Source organism: Cervus elaphus, chromosome 30, assembly GCF_910594005.1.
Source record: "Cervus elaphus chromosome 30, mCerEla1.1, whole genome shotgun sequence".
Taxonomy (NCBI): domain Eukaryota; kingdom Metazoa; phylum Chordata; class Mammalia; order Artiodactyla; family Cervidae; genus Cervus; species Cervus elaphus.
The window spans coordinates 3,618,535-3,641,798 of NC_057844.1; the positions used below are offsets into that span (position 1 = coordinate 3,618,535).

Genomic DNA, 23,264 nt, shown 5'->3' on the forward strand with positions numbered 1-23,264 from the left:
AACACAAACATACTTTCAGTAGAAATGAAAAAACAGTAAGAGACCTATGCACACCAGTCTCAAAGTCCATCAACTCAAAATGGAAAGAAAGAAGTAGTAAGCCCACACAGCAGAATGCTATTGAGCAATAAATGGTAACAAACTACTGACACATGCTTACATCATGGATTCACACAGCTCAGTTGGTAAAGAATTGCCTGCAATGCAGGAGACCCAGGTTTAATTCCTGGGTCAGGAAGATCCCCTTGAGAAGGAAATGGCAACCCACTCCAGTATTCTTGCCTGGAGAATCCCATGGACAGAGGAGCCTGGCAGGCTACAGTCCATGAGGTCTCAAGAGTCAGACACAACTTAGTGACTAAACCACCACCAAGTCAAAGAAGCCAAATACAACAAAGTATATATTATGTGATTCCATTCATGTGAAGTGTCAAAAGGCATGTTTATAGAGAAAACATAAAAGAATATAGATGTATTATCAAGAACAATAAGTTGTTGTTACTCAGTAGCTAACTTATGTCCAACTCAGGCTTCCCTGTTCTTCACCATCTTCCAGAGTTTGCTCAAACTCATGTTCATTGAAGAATAATAAGTACAAGGTAGCAAATTTAAAATTAACATCCAACTATCAGTTACCTTTCTGTGTACTAATAACAGAGAAAAAACCAGTATTTTTTTAAAAATAACATTTACAACAACAAAAATAGGAAGTTCCAGTTATAAAGCTTGCTAAAGATACACAACCTATATACTTTCAATAAATTGTGAAGGGCTTCCCTCATGGTACAGTGGGTAAGAATCTACCTGGCAATGCAGGGGACTCGGGTTCGATCCCTGGTCTGGGAAGATGCCTGCACTCTAGAGCCCACCCAGACCAACGAGCCACTGCTACTAAGGCTGTGTACTGAAGTGCTGAAGCCCACGCGCCCAGAGCCCGCGCTCCACAACGAGAGTCATGCTGCTTAGTCACCACGCGGTGTCCAGCGCTGCAGTGACTCCATGCACCCAGGAGGCGCCTCTCCACACTGGCATTACCAACTGAGCTCCACCTCCTGCCAGACTGGCAGGGGCCTGAGATTCTCACACAAGCAAGAAACCAGCTGTGAACTGTGCATGTGACGGATCTAGGCTGTGAGAGAATCATCCTGAAACCGTCTCCTCCACTAAACCGACCCCTGGTGTCAGAAAGGTTGGCTGGTAGAGCTTATAATCATCCATTGCAGGAATTTTTATATTAAAAATAGTGGCAAATACTACATATATGGGCTTTATTTTTTCCTCTTTAGAAAGGCAGCTAACCAGCATTTCACTAATAATTATTAGCAGTAATCATAAAGATGTCAACTGTCTCTAAGCTCACACGCAGATTCAACGCAATTTCAATCAAAACTCTGACCCATTTTAACAAACTTCATCATTTGATTGTAAAATCTTTCTTGGGGAAGGGGGTCATTAGGGACAGAATAGCCTGAAGAAGAATAACATATTTTACAACCCCAAAATTATGAAAATGTCATAATATCAAGGGCCACAAGAGACACAGATCAATGGGACCTGCATACACTACTGATGGTAATACAAATTAGTACAACCACTTTGAAAAATAATTTGGCATTATCTGGTAAAGTTGAATGCTGGCTTATTCTAGCATACAATGCCTCAATTCCTCATTGTATTTCCTTAAGACTATAAGGGAACATGCATCAGGAAAAATATATGTTTGTTCCTAGAATCAGTAGTAGTGCATCTATTATTTAAAGAAAAAAAAGAGGAAAAAAAGAAACACATTTAAATATCCATCAACAGGAAAACGAATAAACTATGTGTGTTTAAATAGTTTGAAGGAAAGGAAAGTAAATTCACTCAGCCGTGTCTGATTCTTTGGGATCCCATGGACTGTAGCCTGCCAGGCTCCTCAGTCCATGGGATTCTCCAGGCAAGAATACTGGAGCAGGTTGACATTTCCTTCTCCAGGGGATCCTCCTGACCCAGGGATCAAACTTGGGTCTCCAGCATGAGGCAGACCCTTTAACGTCTGAGCCACCAGGGAATCGTTTACTGTTATACAAAAGAGAAAAATCAATGAATATCAGGTACTTACAAACAGACATATGTTAGAGCTATCTGAAGCAAGTTACAACAGATAAACTGTTCAGTCACTAAGTTATATCCCACTCTTTGCCACCCCATGGACTGCAGCACACTAGGCTTCCCTGTCCATCACCAACTCCTGAAGTTTGCTCAAACTCATGTCCATCGAGTTGGTGATGCCATCCAACCATCTCACCCTCCGTCATGCTCTCTCCTCCTACCTTCAATCTTTCCCAGCATCAGGGTCTTTTCCAAGGAGTCAGTTCTTCACATCAGGTGGACAACGTATTGGAGTTTCAGCTTCAGCATCAGTCCTTCCAATGAACACCCAAGACTGATCTCCTTTAGGATGGACTGGTTGGATCTTCTTGCAGTCCAAGGGACTCTCAAGAGTCTTCTCCAACACCACAATCCAAAAGCATCAGTTCTTCTGCACTCAGCTTTCTTTATAGTCCAACTCTCACATACATACACGACTACTGAAAAAACCATAGCTTTAACTACATGAAAATTTGTTGGTTAAGTAACGTCTCTGCTTTTTAATATGCTGTCTAGGTTAGTCAAAAGGAGCAAGCGTCTTTTAATTTCATGGCTGCAGTCACCATCTGCAGTGATTTTAGAGCCCCCTGAAATAAAGTCTGTCACTGTTTCCATTGTTTCATCTGTTTGCCATGAAGTGATGGGACAGGATGCCATGAACTTAGTTTTCTGAATGCTCAATTTTAAGCCAAATTTTTTACTCTCCTCTTTCGCTTTCATCAAGAGGCTCTTTAGTTCTTCTTCGCTTTCTGCCATAAGGGTGGTACCATTTGCGTATCTGAGGTTATTGGTATCTCTCCCGGCAACCTTGATTCCAGCTTGTGCTTCATCCAGCCCAGCATTCTGCATGATGTACTTTGCATACAAGTTAAATAAGCAGGGTGACAATATATAGCCTTGACGTATTCTTTTCCAATTTGGAACCAGTCTGTTGTTCCATGTCTGGTTCTAACTGTTGCTTCTTGACCTGCATACAAATTTCTTAGGAGGCAGGTCAGGTGGTCTGGTATCCCCATCTCCTGAAGAATTTTCCACAGTTTCTTGCGATCTACATAGTTAAAGGCTTTTACTAGTATATATAGCAGTATATATGTTGGCATATATCAAATATTATATTTAAATTGCTCAAATAATTTACATAACATATTGAAAGTAAGACATTGTGTAGTTTACAGAAGTGGCAAGAAAATTAGAGAACTAGGTCTGTAGGTTTCGCAGCAAGAAAAACTGAAAGTCAAACCACAGAACTGGTTTGATGGCAGTGGTATGGTGATGAAACAGTTTGGGATATGAAGAATAGAGAAGAAGCTCTAATTTGTAGCATTTGTCAGTTTCCATAGCTAAATTCAAATTAGTCCATCCTAAAGGAAATCAAGCCTGAATATTCATTGGAAGGACTGATGCTGAAGCTGAAGCTCCAATACTTTGTCCACCTGATGCAAAGAGCTGACTCATTGGAAAAGACCCTGATGCTGGGAAAAACTGAAGGCAGGAGGAGAAGCAGACGACAGAGGATGAGATGGTTGGATGGCATCACAATGGACATGAGTTTGAGCAAACTCCAGGAGGTGGTGAAGGACAGGGAAGCCTGGTGTGCTGCAGTCCATGGGGTCACAAAGAGATGGACATGACTGAGCGACTGAACAACACCACCACAGCTGATTTCAACTACTGACCTCTAATCAGGGAGAAGATGCTGACAGTCAACATTCATGAGATGGAATAAGCTAGATTCAGCACACTCAAGCATCTAGCTCTATTCCTTGTGCTATCAATCTCATTAGCCCTGGACACTGACCCCAGCACTGCTTCAGCCATCAATCTTGCTGTAGCTTCTACTACTACCAGAGGAAATTCACCACAGTTCCTGCTTTTCTGTCCAACTAACCCATATCCTTGCAGCTATACCTGACTAGTAGAGCTGAGGTCCACGTCCACAGCATAGGTGCAAAGGATGCTGGGGAGAAGCAACTGGCATTTTCTTCTACACCAAGAAGACTCTGAAAATGGGAAACTCCCCCAAACAAAGGAAGAGATTCAGGTTCTAGGAATCATAAATGTTATCTATATTTATCTTGCATGTATTTTTATCAGCCAAGAAGATTTTGTCAAATGTTATTTTCTATAGTTTGTATCCAAAAAAAAAATCTTATTTTTGGTAGCTTTATTATTGAAATAGAAATAATGGGTGTATGAATGTGTATACATATATAATCTTTAAACACACACCAAATATACCTTCCCATTGTAAGATATTAAATATAACCTCAATTAGGAATCTGCCTATTATTCTCTTACTGAGAATTACAAGCCTAAAAACTAACAATCTAGCAAGAAAAGCAACCTCTCTACCTCATCACACTAAGCTCGTCAAGCTGAGATGGCCATCCCTTCCTTATACATGCACGGCATTTGTTCCACTATACTGGTAATTGTTGGCTTCTTGATTTCTTATTAGGAGGCAGGGATTGCCCTGTTGATCTCAAAGCCTCTGCACTTAGCATAAATATACATTCAAAAGCTGCTTGATAAATAAATTTCCTGGTTTTTTTTTTTACTATAGTTTTTTACTCTAATTTATTTAGCACTTAGCAGATACACCAGAAAATGTGGCAGTATTTTTACATAAGTTAATTTACCTGCAGAACTGAAAAGTATATTAGGATCATTTGCATGTCTTAAATGAGAAAATTGAAAGCCAAGTATTTTAACAGAGGTTACTCAGCCAGAAGAGGCAGAATTAGAATTCAAACTAAGATATGCCTAACACCAAAGTCTGTCTTCTTTCTATACACATTCTAAAACTATGATAAAATGTATTACATACTAAAAACATGAAGGTAAAAAGGGCAATGGGAATATTAATTCTTAAAATTTCACTCTGTTCAAAGGAGGCCAAGAAAATTAGAAGAGAATGGCATTCAAGTTGGAATTTGAAGACTAAACAGCAGTTTGCAAGGCATTTGAGAGAACATCCCACTTACATAGAAATTATTAAAGTCCTATAGTAACAAAAAACTATGATTTTAGACAGCTGTGATTCCCTCATCTCTAAAGTAAAACAGAAGTTGATAATAATTTCTACTTTTCAGTGCTGTTCTGAAAATTACAGATAAATTATTTAACATGGGACCTGTCATAAAATAGATTCTCAATAAAGAGAAAGAGGAGAAGACGTGTTTACCAAAAACCAGGGTTCTCCAAGGTAAGTTAGGGGCTTGTACCAAAAAAGGTCAAGAAGAAAACAGGTTAAAAGCAAAAGGAATTGAAAGAAATAGCTTTGGAAAGGTAGTCCTTAATACTGATTTCAAATTTTTCAAGGGATATTCATACACATCAAGAGTTTAAACAAATAAATAATAATAAAAGAAAAACTTTCTGAATCATAAATATGCTATATACTAGATCTAAAAGTTTCTACCCCTTAGAAATTTTAAAAACAAGGCATTTTAAATGCCTAGTAACTGACAAAAAGGCAACATAATCTTGAATAGGTTTTTCCCTTGAGATTGCCTGAAAAAGCATTAATTTATACATCAAAGTAACAGCACAACACAGAATTTGCTCTTATTCAATCAAAGTAATTGCAGCCAATCAATTACAAGAAAAACACTGTGGGACTCCAGTCAAAAGTAACACTCTTCCCAATGTGTCATTTTCCCATTTCCATCCTTCGCCTCTACAGCTGTTTGTTCTCTGAGAGAATTAAAAAAAAGTGAACAGTTTGTTTTTCAATTATCAGAGTATCGGTCTAATATATATTCTATACATATACCTTTGTACATTGTTTTTAAACTCCACAGAAGTCCTGCTAATAATTACCAACAAGCACTTGTAAATAAAGCGTGGTAAAATCAGTTTCAGTAATCATTTTTTCTCAAATTAAAAATGCATGTTTAATTTTAATAACTCACTAAAAGAAACACTGGTAAATCATATTATTTAGCACATAATAGATTAACATATGAAACATGATGCAATTTATTTAAATGAAAACTTAAAAACATTTTTCAATTATTTTTCTTTATAAAAACATCAAAGTTCTATACTGACAGTGAGAGGGCGTTCAGTTTGAATTTTAAACCAGTGAAGCCATCTTGTGGTTGATGTTGGTGTTGCTGAGGCTTCAAGAAGGTCACTTTTACCCCCAAAATTAGGTCTTTAAAAATGCACATAGAAACTGTCAGTCCTAGAACCTAGATGAAAAAAAACCCCACAGATCTGAAAAGTCTTTCCTGTTAGGGTTCCACAATAAAGCATAAAAGTCCTCACATACCTGAACTGGTGATAAAGCATTTTTACATTAACCTATATTTTAAAATTAACTTCTACACCTTGGTTCAAAGGCAAAGCTATGAAAATAACTACAAGCAAAATATTAAACTTGGAAAAGAATACAAAAAATATTAAACAGTTTTATAGGAAGTGTATGCTTTACTTCCTTTCTGTCATGACTTTTTTCCATGATTTTTAGCTCAGAAGCTAAATATTCTAGGGCCCTGTCATATCTAGAAAGCCTCTCCTGAAAAATTCAAAAATTGCAGTATATGGCGTCCCTGGCACATATTGCTCCATGCTAAAAAAATTTTATGGCCTAAAAATTAAACACAAACTGCCTACAGGAAAATCTAGCGTAGACTTAGAAGCCTGGAGAAAAGTTTCATCTTCTCACTCTCACCACTTTCTAAATTTATCTGAAACCCCTGCATCAAGGTTATAAGCAACCTTACTGAGAAAACATGTGAACTGCAAAATACTATTAAGAAGTGAATGGGAGGGAAGACAAAAGAATGTGCACAAAACTATTACATTAATTAAAAACAAAGTTAACTTGCAATTTTTGCCATCTTACTTCCTCCCCAAATAATCAGTAATAACTAACAGAATTAAAACTTCAGTTTCAAACTCTAGGTAACAATGCCCTTCTGAAGGTCCCAGTTTAAGTGCAAAAAAAGATGTCGATTCATTGTTCCAGGATTAACTTTCTTCTCCTTACTATAGTCCTGCCATCTCTCTTATCAAACCATAGCCTTCTCCATGCCTCCTTTCCAAATGCTGAAAATGCCATATCTAAGTCTTATTAATTATGATAATAACAATACACAGCATCATCATAAGCATTTACTTTTGACTTCTCAGGAGAGGAAGATTGAAGACTCTTCTCTACATTCCTTTAATTTACCTCTAAAAAGCATTACTGTTCCTCTGTCTTGGGGAATCTCTAGTACACTGTATGGAGCCCTGGACCTAATAAATACACTTCCAAGAGGGCTGGAAGACACAGGACTATAGCCCTTTAAAAGGGCCCACAACTGACTAATGGAAGTAGCTCGTAAAAAGACAGCCTTCTCTCTTCTTTTGCTCATTAAGTGTTAGCTTCTTAAAGCTGGGGCAAATGCTCTCCAATTCTTTTTCCTTTGGCTTCCTCACTCTTATAAGTAGTAATATCACAGGCAGGCATGAAACTTAGTGGAAATAGTCAGAGAAGGACTTTGGCCTACTTTGATTCCATTGTACTAAGATCAACTTAGCTCAAGCAATGAAGTTCTGCATTAGGGATTGGGGCCAAAACACAGTCAATAATGAAGCATCCACTCACCTCACCTCATTTACTGGATTCCCTTTTTCCCTGACAGCTCAGTTGTCTGCCTGCAATGCAGGAGACCCCAGTTTGATTCCTGGGTTGGGAAGATCCCCTGGAGAAGGGAAAGGCTACCCACTCCAGTATTCTGGCCTGGAGAATTCTATGGACTGTATAGTCCATGGGGGTCACAAAGAGCTGGACACAACTGAGCGACTTTCACTTTCACTTGGAGATCTCTCAGTAACAAGATACCCAAGTCACGTAATAAATATTCATGCATTCTTAGATGTCCAGGACAAAAACACCATCCTAAATGTCTCATAATGCTCAATATTCGTCATACACATTGCACTACATTTACAATGTAGTCACACAGGTTTTCATTTAATACGTCAATGTCATAAGGGAGATAACATTTGAATGATAAGAAAATTAAAATCTGGCAAGATTAAATAACTTGCCAGAAGTCACAAAAATATAATAAGTGGAAGAATAAGGATTTAAGTCCAGCTGAAAAATTCTAAAATCTGTATCTGTTCAGTATGTTACCAGAATTTTTTTATTCTCCCTCTCCACATTGTATCTGAAGCTCATCAAAACTCTCTCTGCTTCCTGAGATAGCTAATCTATCTCACACTTTAAATTTTCATATTAGTATTTGCAAAATTAGTTTCCAGCATATTCTATTTGGAAGATCACTAGGTAATTCAGTTCTTTCATTCATTTTTTTATTATTATTAAAAGAAAATTAGAAAATATTATTATTTAATACCAAAATCTGACATGCTCAAGGAACAGGCAAATTACTTATTCAAATACTCTGCTTATCTTATACACAGATTAAAATTTATTTTAAAATTTTTATTTAAAATTTATTTTAAACAACAGTTATACATAATTTAGTGTCTAGAGCCATGTCTTAATGATTCTGTCACCAATAACATGCTAAAGCGCTGGGTAATAAAGCATTCTGATAAAGGCACAAATAAAGTAACTTTTACTGTATTAGTCTTACTTTACAGAGAAAGAGCACAAGTAATTCATGTCGAAAATATATATTACTTAAACATTTATTATTGTCTAAAAGCAGTTCAGTTCAGTTACTCAGTTGTGTCCGACTCTGTGACCCCATGGACTGCAGCACGCCAGGCTTCCCTGTCCATCACCAACTCCCGGAGCTTGCTCAAACTCATGTCCATTCAGTCGGTGATGCCATCCAACCAACTCATCCTCTGCTGTCCCCTTCTCTTCCTGCCTTCAATCCTTCCCAGCATCAGGGTCTTTTCTAATGAGCCAGTTCTTCACATCAGGTGGCCAAAGCATTGGAGTTACATTTTTATATATGAAATTTTAACCAAAGACAAATGAGTAACTCCAGTGGGTTGGCTTCTAAAATTTCTATTAAAATTAATTTTCAAAACATCTTCACTAATACTGTGAAGAGAATTATATTTGGTATCAGAAGCAGGTAATGAAAGGGAAAATATAATCAAATCTGAGGAGCAGAGGTTTGTTTCATGTGAAAAGGGCTCACTCAATTTCTGTTTCATGTGAAAAAGGCTTATTTTATATCTTCTCATTTTATGTACAAACTAAAGCCACATGAGCATTAAGAATAATTCAAAGGATAAAATTTGGTATAGAAAATTCTAGATTCAAATATTATAAGTTATATCATATTGTTGTTAGCTATATTCAAAGGAAATTCTAAAGAGACTACTTATAAAATTTTCTGAAGCAAAAATACTCTGAGAAGTTGGAGAAAGCAGAGAAAACTCTCATCAGTACCTTTCCCTGTGAGCTTTTAACAGTGGTAGGTTCTGAGAATCCTTAAAGACATAAAAAGAAAAAATGGAAAATCAATAATCCAGAATGCCAGTTTTCTTAAATAAACTAGTATAAGGATATGCAGGCACTGCTTTGATACTAGTTACTTTTTCTGTGAGGAATTGTTGCATTCATCAGACCTGTCCAAGACTGCTGCCTAATTTAGAGTTCTACACCCTAGAGGTTTTCTAAGTATGTTTCCCAGATTAGCTGAATCAGCATCCCACAGAAACCTGTTCAAAGTACAAATTCTCAGGCTCTTTCCCAGTTCAATGGAGTCAGAAACATGGGAGTGGGCGAGGTGGGAGGCTGGCACTCTATGCTGTAGCCAGGCCTCAGGTTGATTCAGATGCACACTCAAGTCAGAACTACTACCACAACCAGAAAACGAAATGTAAGGAACTGGAGAGGACTCTGAGGAGAGCAATGAAGATGAATAGAATGCCGGAGACACAATAAACAGAGGAATCAAGATAGATGGTTTTAGCAAAAAGAAACCTGTAGCAGTGACATTTACAAGACTTCAAGTATATGAGCAATTATTCACAAGGGAAGGTAACCAGATGCTCTCCATCTCCCTGAGGGAAGATAAAGAGGATATTACAGACTGAAGTTGCACCATAAGAAATTTAGATTAAAACACAATTAAATTTGCTGACACAGAGTATTGTTAAACATTAAAATGAATTGCTGAGGAGTCTGTAGAACTCTCTTCTCTGAGTATCTGCTTCAAAAGCTAGAGCAGATTATAAACTCTTGTTCTCTTTCCAGCTAAATGATTACCACCTATTGCATATGAGGACCAACATTTAGAAAATGTGAAAAATGTTATAACATTATAGATCTTTTGAAATTATCTAAAATTTAAAATATCTAAGGTATAGCAACTATCTTAAATACATGAGTATTAAAATGATAAGAATACTTCCTCAAACTCAAAACATTACACATTCAAAGTATTTCAAATTATAAAGATGTTCATTAATAATTCAAAAAGTGAGCAACAGCATATATAAAATTTTTGATTGACATAGTTTGCATTATTTTCAAATAAAAAGAAGAAATTGAATATAAATGAATAAGAAGTAAAAGACTGACTAGTTGGTGTCTAAAATCCAAAAACTGTATCCTTGTATTTCAAAAAATCACTGAAAAAATTCATAACATAAATACACATGTTATGCAAAATGACAGCAGTAACCAAATACACAGCTTTGCCAAACTGTTGCTAACATTCTCTCACAATCTTATACTCCTATATCAATAAGTTCATTAAATAAACATGGTAACAGATACTAAAATAAAAAGATACAAAAAGGTCCTCTTTGAGTTCCAATAATATCTGATAAGTCTAACATGTAAATAAGTGTGTCACAGTTATAATTCCTAAAACAAAAGTATTTTTTAAATGTTGAAAAGTCACCAAAAGTTTAAAAGTTTGTTTTAACAATTTTCCATGTGTATAGGAAGTCACTAAAATGAAAACTTTGTGACTTGTTCCCTCCAAAATATTTTGAAGTTGCAGTCTTCCTTGACAAAAAATAATTCTAGTAATTTAGTATATGTTCATATTTATTGTACTTAACAAAATTTAGGAAGTTAACATTTTTCTTTACCTTTTCTACCTTTCCACCATTGATGTCACTGGGGAGGAATTTCTTGCCAATTGTTCTCAAGTCTGTCTAAAATAAAAATATTATTATTAAAATAAAATTAGAGAAAAATGACTCTAAATCTAATCTCACTCACAAACAAAAGATAAAATTAGTTAAGGTCTGAGTAACTGAATTTAACTATATGTTAAATATAGTTTGTATTTCAACTGATTATGAGATCTATATATGTAAAAATCAACCATGTTCAGTCCCATATATACACTGTTTAAAGTATACCAGTAAACTGAACAGTAATATATAAGGCCTTACTTACATCTGGTCATAGTTCTCTGGGTACCCTTTTATTAAAATCTAAAATTTGATTTTATGTATACTATAAGAAATTCATGTCACAATCCAAAACCAAATGACTACTTTGAACAAATAAATAGCATATTTTTGACAACTAAATTCTATATAACTTTGATATGCAGAGACATGAAAGTACATTACTCTATAGGCTGTGATACTCCTAAAATAAAGCTACATAACATACAAATATCCCAGAGAATACTCTTTACTACAAAAGCAAGAAGTCACAATAAGACTGTACTGTAGTAAAAATATTTCATTTGCTTATTGAACAAATTTCAGAAATAGAAGCTGATGAACAAATGACTTACTACACAAAAATCCAGATGTACATATTACTCAGCAAAGCAAAGCAAAACATAAAAAGGACTAAGATAAACAAAGCTGTAGCATTTCTGATGCAAAAACAAAACTTCAACTACACACACAGTCTACATAAAATTTTTAAGGATTCTGTCTTCTTTAAGAAGTGAAAACTAAAGGAATGGTAAGAAATTTATTCAGAAGAAAACTAAATACTACTCATGAAAAAGGCCTAATTATTTAAGCTAAGAAATTATCTTGATGCTTGAGACAGTGAGGTTAGTTTAATAACTAAATTTGTACTTTTTAAAAATTCCTTAAATAATAGTAAACAGAGCTCTTCATTGCCTCAAGAGCAGGAGAAAAGAGAATCAGAATGCATTTAATCACAAAAATTATAAGGGAGAAATTTATGTTAGACTTAAGGCAAAAATGTTATCAATAGATGATTACAATTACTGTATTATTTATAAAAGGATAACACATAGAGAAACAAGATAGTCTTCTTTGAACACCTACAATAATACAATTTCACTTGAAATATCCATATATAGTCAGTTAAAGAAACAAGCATACATGTTATACAACCCTCATAGATCCTTTCCAGTCTTTTTACTACCATGACTTTTAATTTATTTCTCAATGTAATGCAAGGATCATTCCTAAAGTACAATTCACTGAATGGAACTGCCAGGCAAACTAAGTCCCATATCCAAATACTTGTGTAACAATGTTCCAGATTTATCCTTTGTATAGTCTCCACCCAATAACAGACTGAAAGAATTATAAACCAAACCTCAAGTTGCACACATTTTTACTTTGAAAATACTAAACAATATATGGGGGGAAAATTCATATACTGGCATTTCATTGTTTTGAAGCTTAAATAATACATGTGAAGCACTAAACACAATGACTTACAAAGAATAAGCATTTAATGAATGTTAGCTACAATGTTTAGTAAGTATAAAACACGCATACTGTTATTATCTGAATACATGTAACAAGTGAATAATACAACTAACAGTTCATAAAAAGTCATTATTTTGAAAGTCACAGAAAAGCTGAAATATTTAAACACATATAGGAAAAAGAATATATACACGTTTTATGATACATCATGGTCCTTCATTTCCGGTTTTATCACTAATTATAAAATGTAAAATAAAATGAGGCATTTATATAAAGTACTGTAGAAATGAACCCTAGACTAAAATTCTAAACTTCAACTTACTGTATACTATAACTAACTAATATGACATGTCAGAAATTCTCTAAATCCCGGTAATTTATTCCTCTGTAAGATCAAAAATATATTAACAATTCTATCTTCCAAAATTGTTGTCATGCAGAAAGGAACAATGTATTCAAAGTTCATAGAACTTTTAAAGTATCATACACCCATATAAGGATGATTATTTCACTGTTTCTTTTAGCAAGATGAAAATGACCTACAAAATCTTTAAACATCCTAAAATCAAAGTGAATTCTATGATTCTGATGCCATTATATCAGGATCACTAGAAAAACTGGGTCCAAAAATACATTTATAGTGAGTAACTAATTATTCAGGAGAAATATTTAACCCATAAGATGCATGTGTGCACACACAAAACAACATTCCTGACATATTTCTTCAAATAAGTTCAGCAGAATATCTATTTGGCAAAGCATTTTATACTATACAGAATATTAAAGAAAAATTTTAAATACTCTTTAAAAATTTTTACTATTACACATTATTTAGTAATTTAAGACTAGACTATCACTTAATTTTGCTCTGACTAATGCAGGAATTCAAAACTACATGCTGAATTTCTGTATTATTCTTAAAATCCTTACTCCTCATTTTACAGAGTAAAAATTAAGAAACCTCCCTCCTTTCAACATAAAAATCCTAAAAAGAGTTACATAGCAGCTCTAAGGCTGCTACCTTTAGAAGGGCCCACTTACAAAGTTGGCCCTAAGCTGGCATCTGGGAACTTGGTACCAGAACCATTCCCTAACTGAAAATGTGGTTCACTGCCTAAATTATTTGTATTAACAATGTGATTTATGGTAAACACCTGCTTGAGGGGAGAAGTCTAGAATTTTATTTCATTCTAGGCAAAGAGTACCTTTTTGAACTGCCCAATAAAAGCCTATTGGACTTTCCTGGGCAGGAAACACTCTACATACATACTATTTTGCTTTGTTCACTGCTAGATACAAGAACAAACTTAGTGTGTTCCCCACAAGAGGAAGAGAATGTAAGAAAGCTTGTGCATGGATTATTCTCCCAATATGTAATAAGTTATATATAAGAATTAATAATGCAAGTCTTTCTCAATTAGGAATTAACATCCTGCAATCACTCAAAAGCTAAAAAATTTCAACAGGAATACTGTATGTGCCTGATTTTACTTAAAGTTTACGAACTTGAAAATTAGACTACTTGTCTGGTATAGACTTCATCCTTCTAAAAGTATTTATTTAATTCTATTACATGGCATGATAGCTTTGGACTGGAGTATTTATATATTTTAAAGAAAATTATAAAGACAAGTTAATTCACTAAGATAATAATCATCATGTACCTCTTATGTATACCAGGTCAAATATCTTGTGTTGACTTATTTTATTTAGTTTCTTACCCAATTTGTAGATAGTTCAATGCTATTTACCTACATATATAAATATCAATAAGAAGAGAAGATTGTCACAAAGCCTTTTTCCTATTTAGGTCTTTTGCTTTTAGTGAACAAAGAAAGGAACTGGGATTCTTTGTAACATTTCTTGAAAATAAAATTCACTAATTTGGGTGCGAGTCAAGGAAAGATAAAATGTCTAGCAAATAATACCATTTGTAGTCATGGATAACACACATAATTTCTAAAAAACTTGTTTGTCTTACTGAACAAAATTGCAAACAGCTAAAAAAATGATAAATTTCAAAATATAAATTTTAAATTCATTTAATTATATAAATATAAATTTAAGTAATCAAAAAAGAAAAAGTTATATATTTATTTATATTTCATATGTTGTTATCAGTTGCCCTCCCTTTCTGTTTTATGCTAAACCTACTTTGCAGTGACATAATGGATTTGTCAGACAGTAATTCTCTTCTGAATTTCATTGATTATACATCATAGCATGTAAATTTCATTGTTTAATAGACTATGATTGTAAAGGTATAAGAAAAAAGTTCCCACTGGGGTAACCACAAGACTGAAAAGAGAATATTCATTTAGTCACATCTGTTCTTCAAACAATTTTTATAACTCTTCAAAAAAAATCTAAACGTCAATCTCAATTATAAAAAAGACAATGCTATACAGATGGGTAAAGGGAGAGAAGTAGGGGGAAAAAATGCATCAAAACATTAACAGTAATTATTGGGCTTTCTTATTTTATTTTTCTGTATTTTCTGAAGTAGTCATACTGCACAGTATATCCTACTTTTATCAACAGGAAAAGTTACTTCAAAATAAAAAATACAACTGTCAAGAAGCTGTAACCTAGCTGGTTTCTATGTAAATTAAATGTCAATTTGTTTCTATAAATATGATCAGTTTTTACTGCTATTATATAGCTACTATAAATGTAATGAAATTCTGTAATTGATCACAAGGTGAAAAAGTTTTAATTGCACTTTCCCCTTTTTCACTGATTCCATATAATAGACATTAAAGAAATATATATTTCTAATAATTGGCTTATATGAGATTACCAAATTCAACAAACATCGCTGCAACTTAAAATGCACAATAAAAATGAAAGATGTTCTCCACTTTATAAAATCCAGTTTATTCTATGACATATTTTTCATAAATATAGCTTCCAGATTTTAAATGTTTATAAGTTAATAAGTAAAACCTACATTGAGAGCAATCAGGATGATGTCATTTACACTGACTTTGTCAGGAGAACTTGTGCAAGCTTCAATGCCTTCATCTGAAAGATACCTGTTAAAATAAAATAAATGGCTTAATATTTTCTAAAATCAAAGTTAACCAAAATTATTTTCTTAAGTCTACAAGTAGTTTTGTTCTCTACTATGAAATGTTTCTACTACAAATACCAGAGAGTCCTGGATACTCCCTGTTTACCATCTCTGATAGAACAGGATGGAGAATGCATATTTTTCCTCTTTTACATCTTTAAAGGGATATTGTGTTAATAAAAGTATCCATATGCTTTCTAAGAAAAGCTATTTAAACATCAATATGCTTCTTAAGGAATCAAAGAGCTCCTCTACGCTATTACACAAATACAATATCCAACTTAAATATTTAGTTACAGAGTAAACTCTTAAGAGATGTGCTATAAAAATAGAACTAAAAACAGCATAGTTTTAAATTTAATCCAACAAAACTTTGCTCTCGGATATTTTCTCACATTATCTTTTCAACTCCCCTTTGTCTAACATAATGTTCCTAAGAATCTTTTAATAAACACTATTGATTCCAAGTGGCACAAAGTTAGGCAACTTTTTACCTTACATCTTTTACTTTTCCTGTCTCTTTTCAGTTTTTTATTCATTGTCTTATTGCCCTTTGTTCTTTTATTAAGTCCAAACCAACCATTCATCTGTAGCAATAATTAACTGAAGGGTGAAAATTTATTGAATCCAAAGGCTGGGTGGGAATCATCTCTACCAATTAATTCACCCACACCCAACACAACCATTTTGAAATTCTTTGATAACTCTACAATCCACGCATCATCTCCCCACAAAAGTCCACCTGTAAAGATGCCCATTAACATCTGGCACCTTCCGTAACCAGTATCAGATACCCTGGTGCTGGCGCTGCCACCAGATACCCTCCCACTGAAAAGACACAGGAGTGAGAGTCTGAGGGAGCTAGCTTTGGCTCTTGCAGAGTTGATGGTCAGCACTTCCACCATCAACTCCCAACCTTAGGCTGATTCTAAGACACCTTTACCTGAAGACAGTAATCAAAGAACACTTGCCTTTAAGAAATAAAGGATGAATTTCTCAAAAATAAAAGAGCAAGCAAAAAGAAATATAAATAGGAGAGTACAAAAAGCAATAGAAAATTAAAGCTGATAAGCCTGTGAATAAGATCAAGGAGGTAAAAGAAAGGGAAGTATATAAAATTCAAAGCAAGAATGTGTTTTAAAAAATTAGATACTATTAAAAGCTTAAGGCAGTGCTAAACTACAATGATGGATGAAGGCCAGGAGTTAAGTGGGTTACAGAGACAGGAAAAAAAGCACTAAGTATTTAGATGTGTCACTAAGAATAAGTGGTTAGGAAGCTGGGATAAACTGTACATGAGTGACTATGGGATACAAATGTTTGCTGGCAGCGTAGATGGCTGAAACACTGCTTTAATTCAGAATGAGTAAGTTCACTCCTGATTACCCTGATAATTTTTCACCATCCACAGCCACTGACTGTATCTGGCACTAACCATCTTACAAATTTAGTTCTACAAATATTAATTAACCCCTGATTTATATGAAAAGAACTATGCGTGTGAACCAGTAATAAGTAAGATGAAGAAAAATAAATATCCTCCTTTAAGGCATTTACAGTCTCATATAAAGCATAACATAACACATAAATAGCTACCATACAAGGCCAAAATAACTATAAACAAAATGTTATAGGAGCTCAAAGTGGCTGGGGAATAGAAAAGAATGCAGGGAAAGGGCACCTCCACGAAGTAAAAAGTATAAAACACATTCTGGGACATTCTCATTGGAAAAATGGGGAAGAGATGAGAGGTCACTATAGGTTGAGACCAATTTTAGGAAGCAAAAGTATATAGAGGGATATGGGTGCTATATTAAATGCTGACTGAGTAGTTAAAAAAACACAGCTTTCAAAATTCCTACAGTGGGGAAATAAAATACAATGACTAATAAAATACTTCATCTTCTAAAAAGGCAACTCTTTAGAATTAAAAGACTACAGGATGTCAGATAAACTGGAAATAATCTTAAAAAAATATTCAAAGTTTAACTCTTTAGCTTAAATTAAGAAAAGACACCTCTTTTCTCAAAGATGTTAATCTAAACTTTACCCTAAAATACCCTGATGTCTCAGATGGTAAAGAATCTGCCTGCAAAGTTGGAGACCCAGGTTTGCTCCTTGGGTCGGGAAGATCCCCTGGAGAAGGGCATTACAACCCACTCCAGTATTCATGCCTGGAGAACCCCATGGACAGAGTCAGACATGACTGAGTGACCAACACGTCTAACTTCTAAGTAAGGTAAAGTTAAAAATGCCTCTAGATTCTCAGTGTAGCAGTCTTCTCATTGTGTGAGCATGCTAAGTCTTATCTGACTCTTTGTGACCCCCATGGACTATATAGCCCACCAGGCTCCTCTGTCCATGGGATATTCCAGAGAATACTGGAGTAGTTTGCCATTTCCTCCTCCAGGGGAATCATACTGCTTTTATTTATCAACAAACAATGCTAATATCAGAAATATAACTTTGTTCTCATAAATAAAAGCCAACATCTATACATACCAATTTCATAATCAACTAGGCACTTTATCAACACACACAAAAAAGCACAACTAGGCAAATTAAATCAGTGCCTCCAAAGAATTGATTTATTAAACAAGAATAGATCTAGTTTCATGGTAAAAAATCAGGAAACTAATATTATCTAATACTAACAGTTAAAAAATTGTTACAACAATGAAAAAATAACCTATCCTATAAAATATGAAAAGGGAAGGCTGTAGACTTTCTGAATGTAAGAAATTATAAAATATAGCTCAGTCTCAATTTCCAAGTTTTACAAGTCTCCCTTCCTCACCCTTAATATTTTTCAAAAATAAGAGGATTTGAGCCTTACATCTTTACTCTATAAATATCAAGAAACAGGAGACCCCTTTCACAGGTCTACCTAGTAACATCTTGGTGATCCTTCTGTCAATAATGAGCCATTTTCACATAACTTGAGATTGGAAAATTAATCTTTTTTTGTTTTTGTAAACATTTAAAGATTCCAGTATCATCAGTGAATAAAACAAGTGATAAAAGCAAAGTGTAAGGCCCAAATCAGATTCAAGATGCACCACAATACCACAGTAACTGAAAGAAGAGTAAAACAACAAAAAAAACCACCAGCCTTAATGTGGTCACTGGGAGGGAAAAGGGCACTGAAAATCAGAGCAGGCACGCCAGATCTGATCCCTGGGCACATCTGTACATGGACCTTAAGGAAAGAGACTCATCATCAGTTTCCATAGGCGATCTCTGACACTAAAGTCACCGAAGGGCAAAACCTTAAAGATGAAACAAACCGTGGAGAGCTCCTGTTTACTAAACCAGCCCAGAAGCATATTTTTTTCTTCTCTGGTGGAGATTTTAGTGCAAAACCACTCATTACCATTCTGAACTAAAAACACACCGAAATAAATTTTATTGACAAGCAAGGCAGTAAAGGGCTAAATTTCTGCATAATACAAAATATACTAAGATTTCTCCTTAATTTTACCTTCAAATAATTCCATTTTAAATCACAGCTTAATACACACTCAAGTTTTTTAAAAAGATTTCAGAAAGTGTTTCTTGTTTCCATAAATAGATGGTAAAATCCTGTCTTTCTCACAGTCATTTAATTTGTAATCCTGAGCAACTCTTGTTACTTCAGAAGTAAAAGCTTTAAAACTAATTATTATCCACCAATTTGCGGCAGAGGTGGTTTCCTATTACAAGTACTGAATATATATTTAAATAAGTTTGGTCTCACTACTAAAACTATCTTCACCTCATGTTCTGAAGTTACCTGGACATATAAAACAGACATGCCCAAACTACAGTTCAAGAATCTCAACTGACAGAAAAGTGTGATAAGAACAAATACTACTGTTTAATATCACTTATTAGATCCAGACAGTGGGCCACCATTACCAGTAAGTGGATTCCTAACTGCAAGGGAAAAGAGCACCAATTTTCCTTTGATCCATTCCTATGAAAGTAGGTAAAATCCTTGAGTTTAACTTAACTGCTGACTATGATGTACATGTAATGAGAGCAGCAACAAGCTGAACAGTATATGTCCATCTAAAGGGGGCAGCTCCAGTGACTATCTCTATGAAGACAGTTTTTATTCCAATCCCAAAGAAAGGCAATGCCAAAGAATGCTCAAACTACCACACAATTGCACTCATCTCACACACTAGTAAAATAATGCTCAAATTTCTCCAAGCCAGGCTTCAACAGTACGAGAACTGTGAACTTCCAGATGTTCAAGCTGGATTCAGAAAAGGCAGAGGAACCAGAGATCAAGTTGCCAACATCCACTGGGTCATCAAAAAAGCAACAGAGTTCCAGAAAAACATCTATTTCTGCTTTATTGACTACGCCAAAGCCTTTGACTGTGTGGATCACAACAAACTGTGAAAAATTCTTAAGAGATGGGGATACCAGACCACCTCACCTACCTCTTGGGAAATCTCTATGCAGGTCAGGAAGCAACAGTTAGAACTGGACATGGAATAACAGACTTGTTACAAATAGGAAAAGGAATCTGTCAAGGCTGTATATTGTCACCCTGCTTATTTAACTTATATGAAGAGTACATTATGAGAAACACGGATGGATGAAGCACACACTAGAATCAAGATTGCCAGGAGAAATATCAATAACCTCAGATATGTAGATGACACCACCCTTATGGCAGAAAGCAAAGAACTAAAGAGCCTCTTGATGAAAGTGAAAAAGAAGAGTCAAAAAGTTGGCTTAAAACTCAACATTCAGAAAACTAAAATCATGGCTTTTGGTCCCATCAATTCATGGTAAATGGATGGGGAAACAGTGGAAACAGTGAGGGACTTTATTTTGGGGGGCTCCAAAATCACTGCAGATGGTGATTGTAGCCATGAAATTAAAAGACGCTTGCTCCTTGGAAGAAAAGTTAAAACCAACCTAGATAGCAAAGCAGAGACATTACTTTGCCAACAAAGGTCCATCTAGCCAAAGCTATAGTTTTTCCAGTAGTCACATATGAATGTGAGAGTTGGACTATAAAGAAAGCTACGTGATGTTTTTGAACTGAGGTATTGGAGAATTGATGCTTTTGAACTGTGGTGTTGGAGAAGAGTCTTCAAAGTCCCTTGGACTGCAAGGAGATCCAACCAGTCCATCCTAAAGGAAATCAGTCCTGAATATTCATTGGAAGGACTGATGGTGAAGCTGAAACTCCAATATTTTGGCCACCTGATGCAAAGAACTGACTCATTGGAAAAGACCCTGATGCTGGGAAAGACTGAAGGTGGGAGGAGACGGGAACAACAGAGGATGACATGGTTGGATGGCATCACTGACTCCATGGACATGAGTTTGAGTAAGCTCCAGGAGTAGGTGATGGACAGGGAAGCCTGGTGTGCTGCAGTCCATGGGGTCGCAGAGTCGGACACAACTGAGCAACTGAACTGAATGAAAGGCGGCAGATTAGTGACTATCTGTATGAAGACAGGTTAAGCAGCTACTGTCAGATATTCTCATTTTTAGCTTTCAGTTTTTTGCAAAGAAATGTCTAGCCAAACAAAACAGACTTCAGTCTGCATGTGACACACATATTTTGTACTAATCATATTAGTTTATATTAATTATATCTGCCTGTTTGCTCCTATACACTTTCAAGTTGTCTTTGACATGCAGGGTTGTGCTATAGGTGTCTCTCAAATGATATATCACCCATGGCTGACACACTTTTCAAGCAAACGAGGAAAACAATTGTGTATTTTAGGTCACTTTGTATGACTCTTAGAGAGCAATAAACATAATTATGCATGGAAACAATGTTCTTACTAGAGCCATCGTCAAATCATTTACTTTGGCCTAAATACTTTACAAACTGCACATGTAAGAACTCATCTTTACCTCATTATTTCCATGTTTTACATATATTTCTTAGGGGAAAAATGTTTGAATTGTCCAAAATAATTGAAAAAGTGCACTGAAGTTTTCTTCCCCTCTACCTACCTCTACCATTCCAAGCAATGAATGCCCATTCAAGTCTGAACTGAGAATTGAATTTGTAAGATAATCCAAAAGAGAATCTATTATTGCACATAAACACAAACTAGGCTGATGATGCATGAAAATTCTTTAAAATGGCAATGAAAAAAAATCAAGAATGAAAATATTATTCCCAAATGGATAGGGACTCAATCAAAAATAAAGGACATATCTGCACAATGAGTGATACAGAACAGTATTAACTGTCTCTGAATAAAATCCAAATTACATGGCCACATGTGGTTTTGGGAGTCTCTGATCTATACATCTATACATGATTACTTGCTATCACATTAAGACTACCAGTCCACATCAATTCAGTTCAGTCACTAAGTAATGTCCAACTCTTTTTGATCCCATGGACTGCAGCACACCAGGCTTCCCTGTCCATCACCAATTCCCAGAACTTACTCAAACTCATGTCCATCAAGTAGGTAATGCCATCCAACCATCTCAACCTCTGTCATCCCCTTCTCCTTTTGCCTTCAATCTTTCCCAGCATCAAGGTCTTTTCCAATGAGTCAGTTCTTCACATCAACTGAACAAAGCATTGGAGCTTCAGCATCAGTCCTTCCAAAGAATATTCAGGACTGATTTCCTTTAGGATTGACTGCTTTGATCTTTTGGCAGTCCAAGGGACTCTCGAGAGTCTTCTCCAACAACAAAGTTCAAAAGCATCAATTTTTCAGCAGTCAGCTTTCTTTATAATCAACTCTAACATCCATACATGACTACTGAAAAAACCATAGCTTTGACTATGCAGACCTTTGTTGACAATGTCTCAGCTTTTTAATATGCTATCTAGGTTGGTCATAGCTTTTCTTTCAAGGAGCTACAGTCACCGTCTGCAGTGATTTTGGAGTCCAAGAAAATTAAGTCTGTCACTGTTTCCATTGTTTCCCCATCTATTTGCCATGAAATGATGGGACTGGATGCCATGATCTTCGTTTTTTGAACGTTGAGCTTTAAGCCAGCTTTTTCACTCTTCTCTTTCATCAAGAGGCTCTTTAGCTGCTCTTCACTTTCTGCCGTAAGGGTGGTGTCATCTGCATGTATGCTATTATTGATATTTCTCCCTGAAATCTTGATTCCAGCTTCTACATTCCCCAATCTAGCATTTTGCATGATGTACTCTGCATATAAGTCAAATAAGCAAGGTGATAATATACAGCCCTGATGTGCTCCTTTCCCAATTTGGAACCAGTCTGTTGTTCTATGTCTGGCTGTACTGTTGCTTCTTGACCTGCAAACAGATTTATCAGGAGGCAGGTAAGGCAGTCTGGTATTTCAGTCTTTAAGAATTTTCCACAGTTTTTGGTGATTCACACAGTCAAAGCCTTTATCTGTCAATGAAGCAGATGTTTTTCTTGAATTCTCTTGCTTTTTCTATGATCCAACAAATGTTTTCAATTTGATCTCTGGTCCCTTTGCCGAGGCACCAAGATTTCAGTTCTTCGTT

At 35.2% G+C, this 23,264-nt stretch overlaps 1 protein-coding gene across 2 annotated transcripts in view; it reads right to left on the reverse strand.

Moving 5' to 3' along the window:
- Positions 1 to 23,264, reverse strand: part of TDRD3 (tudor domain containing 3) — a 204,196-nt gene that overhangs the window by 128,975 nt on the left and 51,957 nt on the right. The window contains exons 2-3 of one of the 2 annotated variants that reach the window (XM_043892526.1): positions 15,674 to 15,758; positions 11,158 to 11,223 (exon numbers count right to left, since the gene is read on the reverse strand). The exons of the other annotated variant lie outside the window; for it this stretch is intronic. Of the exons in view, the coding sequence (XP_043748461.1) occupies positions 11,158 to 11,223; positions 15,674 to 15,758 (151 nt within the window). The remainder of the gene's footprint in view (positions 1 to 11,157; positions 11,224 to 15,673; positions 15,759 to 23,264) is intronic. 2 annotated transcript variants of the gene reach the window in all.